This window comes from Sinocyclocheilus grahami, unplaced genomic scaffold, assembly GCF_001515645.1.
Source record: "Sinocyclocheilus grahami isolate Dianchi unplaced genomic scaffold, SAMN03320097.WGS_v1.1 scaffold128.1, whole genome shotgun sequence".
Lineage (NCBI taxonomy): Eukaryota > Metazoa > Chordata > Actinopteri > Cypriniformes > Cyprinidae > Sinocyclocheilus > Sinocyclocheilus grahami.
Window position 1 is genome coordinate 1191577 of NW_015505307.1, and position 7190 is coordinate 1198766.

The window sequence follows — 7190 nt, forward strand, 5'->3', positions numbered from 1 at the left end:
CGGTAAGGAGTTTTAATTCCGTAGGGGGCGCTGTTAGCCTACTTCAAATAAAATGGAAGTAAAAAACACAAATAACATTTAGAATGTGTTTCTGATTAAATAAAGCAGTAATTGATCCCATAAAATCATGAGTATGTTTTGATTTAAAGGTCAGAAGCTATAGCTTACATGAATAAAATAAAATCACAAACATGACACTTGTAAATTAAATAATTTTGTATATACTGATTTATTCATTAATGTGTAATATGTTATATATTTTTAAACAAATTATGAGCTCTAAATGATTTTCAGAAGTGTTACAACTATTTTTCTTTATACCATCTACAAATGTTACATTTTAAAATACAATGTTAAGGTTACTACTGCATCTTTTTGAGAAAATAAAATGCAGCGATTGATATATAGTTTATTTATAATTAAAACAATGTCATTATTGTTTATTTAATCCTAACAAATAAGTTATTGTTAAAAACTAACCAAAATTAAAAATAATTTGCTTATAATTTCCACACAGGAGAGACTTGGCATTGTTTCCAAACAAAAGGAAATATATCGGTATCGGCCAAAATTAGTTGAAAAATATCGGCATATCGGATATCGGCAAAAATCTAATATCGTGCATCCCTAAAATATGTTTTGTGTTACTACTTGTTACACATCCAAAAAGACTGTGTATCATTGATGTACAGTAATGATGAGGTCTGGTGTGCGCAGTCTGAAGTTGACCTGTGTGGCCAGAATCTGTTTGGTCTGACTGAGAGCGCCCTGGTCCATCAGAGGGTTTATGTACTCCTTATACTCAGAGTCCAACAAATAGTCTTTGCTGAAGAGAGACAAGGGAACATGGCATTAATGACAATGATAAAACCATTATGAGAAATGTTTGTTGGTCATTTTGCATAGTGCCTGTTCCGATTTAAAACAACAGTTGTATTGGACTTACATTAGTTGTAACTAACTTACATTTTTAACATACATTTTTCACTACTGGTTTTCCAGTCTCACTATTTGCTCCAAGCACATAAGAGTGACATATTAATCACCATTAATTTGTTTATTTTTTTTTGCATATGTAAAAAAAGAAGACGAAAAAAAACGTTTTCTCAACACATCTTTTTCAATTCTGCAATATGAATATCTATTCACCATCAACCTTGCGTTCATTCATCCATCATTGCCATCATTTCTAATCATAATGCAAGCAACTAAATTTTGGGCCACTGACTTCAAAAATGAATGCAAATTCAACCAATTCTTCAAACATTATATGCAATAGCTTGATTGTTTTGTACATTTTTCCCTCTAAAAACCCCCCTAAGTTTATGGAAAACAGATGCAACATAAGCTAATGAATATCCATGAATCCCAGGCCTCATCATCAAGTGATTTTTGACAAATGCAGCTACTAATTCAGACATTTTGGGACATAATAACCATAAAAAAAGTCTCTGGTGGGACTGTTTAATAGTCAAACTCCACTCACTCTTTTGCGGTTTGAGGTCGACAGGAATCCAGTCCTTTTTCAAGGTGACTTTTAGCACTCCAGTGTAGTACATGACCATCACCTCATACAACAGACTGGCCCGTGCGCTCTTATGACCTATTGTTCTTCAAGACGGTGGAGAGTTACAAGGTCCATGACGATCTCAATGTTCACGACATTGTCGGTGGGGAACAGATACAAAGTCTGCAATTTTAGGACAGTACTAAATGCAGTTTACAACTGACTTGTGTGAATTTTGAAATGTTATATCAATAAATATTAAATAAGCATCAAATTAAATGCACAAATTACATAAAATTAAATAGTCAACAGTCCATGGCCCTGCAGAACGGTTATGGTTTCAAATAACCTTACTGCAATTACAAATAAAAACTGATCAGGAAAATAGTCAACAATGAATTTCATTGTGAAAAATGTAAAGCAAATTGAAATGGAAAGCAACTTCTTTTTTTTCTTTTTTGCAGAAAGCAAGAAATCTGAAGTTTCTATTTTACAAGCATGAGGTAAATTCTGTCATGTTTATTATACAATTAAAAATAACTGTTTTTCAAGACCAAGAATCATCATTATTGTCACTGCCCCCAAAAGTGCCTAATCCAGGTTCACTGACCTTTCATCACTAGTGTATTCATACATTTATATTTGTCGTATAGCTTTCAATTTGCACATTGTTTGAAGATGAGAAATAAAGTTTTCCTCAAAATGCAAGCAAGAAATAAATGGCATATAATCAAACTAGCATTAATAGTTATTAAAAGACATACTTTTGCACACAGATGACAAAGAACAATAAAAAGATGACTTTAAAACTGTCTTTCTTGTAACATTGACATGGCAGACATATAATGAAAATCTACAAAGATTAAAGGAAGAAAATTACCTGTTGGAATAAAAACATCGTCGTCGTCGTCGTCGTCATCAGCTCTGGTTTCTCTTTTCATCTCTTTTCATTTCTCTTCACTGAGCACGTCTTAAGTGGCGTCTGCTCTTCTTCAGCATTACAGTCTGAACCCGGAGACTCTGTGAAGATTTGATCGGTGGCTCCATGACCGTCATACACACCCTCTTAAGCATCAGTGTAAAAGAGTAAACTGAGGCTGAGCCCTGTGTTTCTGGATCTCTGTTCAAAGAGCTGATCTCTGTCGCTCCAGACTGAATCCGTCCCATCTGTCACACACACACTGAAACCTTTTCCATCTCCTAAGAAACACTGAACTACAGTGACTTTAAATTTATATAACGACTGCCGTCCCTATTAAAGAAAATATTTTAAAGAATAAAAACTGCTGCTGGCAGGCAAAAATTAAGAAACAATTTTTTGATATGTCAAAATAGCAAAACATACCATTGAGCCATGCTTAGTATGTCTGACAGGAATGCATGGCACGTATAGTAGCTCTGGGTAATACTGACACTAAATCACATTTGGTGTACATATAAACATTGCAGTCTGAATCTGCAATCACATTATATTTATTTTGACTAAAACAAATCTGTGCATCTGCTGATGTTTAATTTTAAGGACATTTATGTTCATTTTTATTCATTAAACATGCATGAACTCTATATCAAAAAATATCAGCTGCTGCTGCTGCATTCGTTTACAGCAGAGCTTAAAATACAAAATGGGCATTATTGCCACCTATTGGGTGTATGGCCCACAAACACAACACCCTTCATCTCTGCAATAGCTTTCGAAGCCTTGTTGGAAAGCTTCGAAACCTTCTCGAATCATTTGGGTTCAGAGCGCGTTTCAGACTGACAATCGCTGTGTTCTAAATGCCATACTATCATACTACTCTTACTTTTTCTGCAGTATCCTGTATGTATACTGTGCACAGTATGCAAATTTTCTGTGTGCATGGAATACTCGAAGTGAAACGCGAAGTGATTGACGCGATCGACCCGAGTTCGAATCCACCTTTTGCCAAACTTGTTCTTCTTTTCCCATCACATATCAGATCGGAAAGGCATTTATATTCAATAAAAATAAAGGAAATATTTGAAAAGTGGAAATAAAACACCTCATTAATAATACAGTGTTATTGTGTATGGTTAGCCATAGGTGTAGGAAGGGCTTATCCATTTAATAATACTAATAAATATGAATTTACAATCAGTGTTATTACATACTGTTTTATAATGTACTACAGTACTTAAGTACAAATATCTGCCACCTAACTACTATTTACACATTGCTAAAGAAAATACTGCTATTTAAGTGTAAACAAAATGTATCATTATTTGCACTTAGTGTAACTAGGATATATCACTTTTTCCACTTAGTGTAACTGCCAAAAATAAAATAATGGGCCTATCATTGTTCAGTTAAAGATAGCTCAGTGTTGATTCAGTTCTGTTCAGTATGTAAAGTTAATTAATTATGAAATTAGTTCAATTGGGCAATATATCATTATTTAGAATGAAGCCTTATTAACACGTCTTTGTAAAAATAACAATTGGTTAAATTGGTTCAATTGATTCAAAGCTTCGAAGAGGTTCGTTTCTCTTATCACTACTGTATCCACAAGCCCCACAGCATCCAGAGCTAAGAAAGAGACAGTCAGTCAGAGTCAGAGTCCCAGATAGCACACGCACATCTGCAAGATGTCTGTTAAAGATCACTTCATCTGGAAAGCATCTGCTGTGTACAAACAACTGATAGACATCTCTAAGATGTCAGTTTTACATACATTCTAAATCATAAACATCTTAAAGGGACAGTTCACTCAAAAATGAAAATGCTGTCATTAATTACTCACCCTCATGTCGTTCCAAACCTGTAAGACCTCCGTTCATCTTCGGAACACAAATTAAGATATGTTTGATGAAATCCGAGAGCTTTCTGACCCTGCATAGACTGCAAGGGAACTATCAAGTTCAAGGCCCAGAACATCGTTAAAATGGTCCATGCGACATCAGTGGTTCAACCACATTTGTCGTGGTGCTCTCGATAATGGTGGTAGATGATAACTCGGGGGAGAAGAATTGTTGAATAAAGTTATTTTTATTTTTATGAGCACAAAAGTATGCCAGATAGCACACGTATGTCTGCAAGATGTCTATTAAAGATCGCTTCATCTGGAAAGCAGATTCTCCTCCGATGGAACGTCAAAATAACAGCTGAAATTTAAATGGCAGACATTTGCGCTTCATTGTCGTGACATGTACATTGAATAAAACTAACATATATTTTTATTATTATTATATTAAGGTCACATAAACATTGTCTTGGAAACTTTTTACTTTTATGCTTTCATCGTTTATTTGATTTCATTTTTATTTATTTATTTAGGCCTATTTTATTTTTCAAATGCCTATATTGTTTTACACTTGTACGAAACACTTGTGGACATGTTTATTCTGTGCCATATATTTGATTATTTGCATTTGTGACTCATAAAGTTCTATTCATGAAATTAGCATTACCATAAATTATGTATTTGCTACATCTTCCCTTTGCATAATTTACTATGTGCAAGCTACAAAGCCAACTATTTACAAAGTGATTATTTGTACATTAAAACTATAATATTTCTGATATGAACTCAATATTTACCACTTCCCTAGTCAAAAAAGGAAGTAAACAACCAACACAACACTATTTACACATTAAAGGTGCAGTAAACAATTTCTGAGAAACACTGTCGATATTTGAAATCAACACACAAACAAACCCAGACAGATACGATATAACTAAAACATGAAGGATGTTTATTGTTGACATACATCAGTTTCATATGAAAGTACTTCATTGTTTTTAACTCTAAATGACCATTTCATCTTGAAGATATTCTTATATCTTCAAGACAACTGAGAGCATTAGAAAGCTTTACAATGACAGTGCTTTTTTACTTTGGTTTGACCACAATATCAGCGACTCCGTGCACTTGAGTGAGCAGACGGCAGTCCATCGATGCCAGGAGCTTTTGAGAGCCGGCGACGGTGGGAACAAACTTCTCCGTCAGTGTAACCATCGCAAGCTTATCCACATCACTGAGAGACACATATAGATTATAAACTTTCTGGAAGATTTCCACTCTTTAAATAGAGTTTATCATATTTAATGTAGTACAGCTCATACACATGAAGCAAATTTAAAGTGCATGAACATGTCGCACCTCAGAATGCTCTTAAATACTGAAAGTCTTACCCATATGCGATCTTCCTAATGCTCTGCATTCCCAATCCCTCTATACGGAACAAAACGTTCCTCAACACTTGTGACAGCGGGTTCTGGAACGTGATTTTGACTGTCAACTCTTTACCCACCACAGCATCCCCTAGAGCCTGAAACAGTAAAAACACAATCAATGGACATAGATGTTTTAAATTAGGGACCGTTAATTCTCAAATCTCGTGTGCAATTCAAATATTGCACATTTAGATGCATTGCACCAGGTTGAGCATCACTGTGCAAAACCAAGAATGAGATTTGATAGTAAGAAAGATGTAAAAGTGTTGTGCTTGTTAAACGTCCCGAATAGACTAGTGGATGACTGACGTACAGTGATGATGAGGTCTGGTGTGCGCAGTCTGAAGTTGAACTGTGTGGCCAGAATCTGTCGGGTCTCATTGACTCGTCCGGTGACCGCGAGCATCAGAGCGCCCTGGTCCACCAGATGTTTCATGTACTCCTTATACAGCAAAGTCCAAGGAATAGTCTTGGCTGTAGGGAGACAAGGGAACATGGCATTAATGACAGTGATAAAACAATTATATTTAAATATTTCATGGTCATTGTGCACAGTACTCCAGTCTTCTTTTGCTTGCAGCTCGCTGAACACCATCACCAACACCAACTGCAAGCAGCTCTCGTCATTAAGTGATTTTCGACAAATGCAGCTGCTAATTAACAGCTCCACTCACTCTCTTGCGGTTTGAGGGTGACAGGAATCCGGTCCTTCTTCACAGTGGATTTCAGCACTCCAGTGTAGTACATGACCATCACCTCATATAGAAGACTGGCAGTGCGCTGATTTGAACTTTTGTTCTTCAGGATGATGGAGAGTTTGGCGTCTCCACCGATACAAGGCCCTGTCCCATCCATGACGATCTCAACACTCACGTCGTTGCCGGTGGGGGACGGATACAAAGTCGGTTTGGAGCCGAAGCGACTGGCCCTTTCCACAGCAATGCGCTCCTCCTCTGAACCTGACGGACATGATCAGACAGTAAAGAGGAGTGTGAGGTTTGGAGTATTAACTCCAACCCTATTATTCCAAACCCTAGCGTGTTGCTGACATAAGAATCCAACTCAAAGTTATCAATATAAATTGCTGCTTCCAATGTTTTCCAATTTTCAGTTTCCTACCCTTATGAAAATTAACCATGGTTTTATTATAGTAAAAGTGTAGTAACCATGTTTTTTGGTGCACTGATTACCATTGGTATAACCACAGTTTTATTACAAATACCATGGTTAAACTATGGTTAATTTGTGGTTACCATGTGGGGAAGTCGTGGCCTAATGGTTAGAGAGTCGGACTCGTAACCCAAAGGTTGCAGGTTCGAGTCTCGTGCCGGCAGGGATTGTAGGTGGGGGGAGTGAGTGCTCTCTTCCACCTTCAATACCACGACTGAGGTGCCCTTGAGCAAGGCACTGAACCCCCCAGCTGCTCCCCGGACGCCGCAGCATAAATGGCTGGCCACTGCTCCGGGTGTGTGTTCACTGCTGTGTGTG

General features: G+C 36.7%; 1 protein-coding gene across 1 annotated transcript; it reads right to left on the reverse strand.

Annotated features, from left to right (window-relative positions):
* Positions 1–5354: 5354 nt before the first annotated feature.
* Positions 5355–6450, reverse strand: LOC107590498 (protein-glutamine gamma-glutamyltransferase K-like). The gene is made up of 4 exons (XM_016279251.1): positions 6377–6450; positions 6016–6176; positions 5661–5797; positions 5355–5503 (listed from the first exon to the last, which is right to left on the reverse strand). The coding sequence occupies exons 1-4, from the start codon at positions 6447–6449 to the stop codon at positions 5359–5361; spliced, it is 516 nt and encodes a 171-aa protein (XP_016134737.1). The 5' UTR covers position 6450; the 3' UTR covers positions 5355–5358.
* Positions 6451–7190: the final 740 nt, after the last annotated feature.

Bases quoted from the DNA above. Each gene is read 5' to 3' on its own strand.
- LOC107590498 (XM_016279251.1), bottom strand. From the start codon at position 6,449: ATGTACTACACTGGAGTGCTGAAATCCACTGTGAAGAAGGACCGGATT. The intron at 6,177-6,376 runs GTGAGTGGAGCT...GTCTCCCTACAG, and splicing joins CACCCTCAAACCGCAAGAGA to CCAAGACTATTCCTTGGACT. The intron at 5,504-5,660 runs GTAAGACTTTCA...TGTGTCTCTCAG, and splicing joins ATTAGGAAGATCGCATATGG to TGATGTGGATAAGCTTGCGA.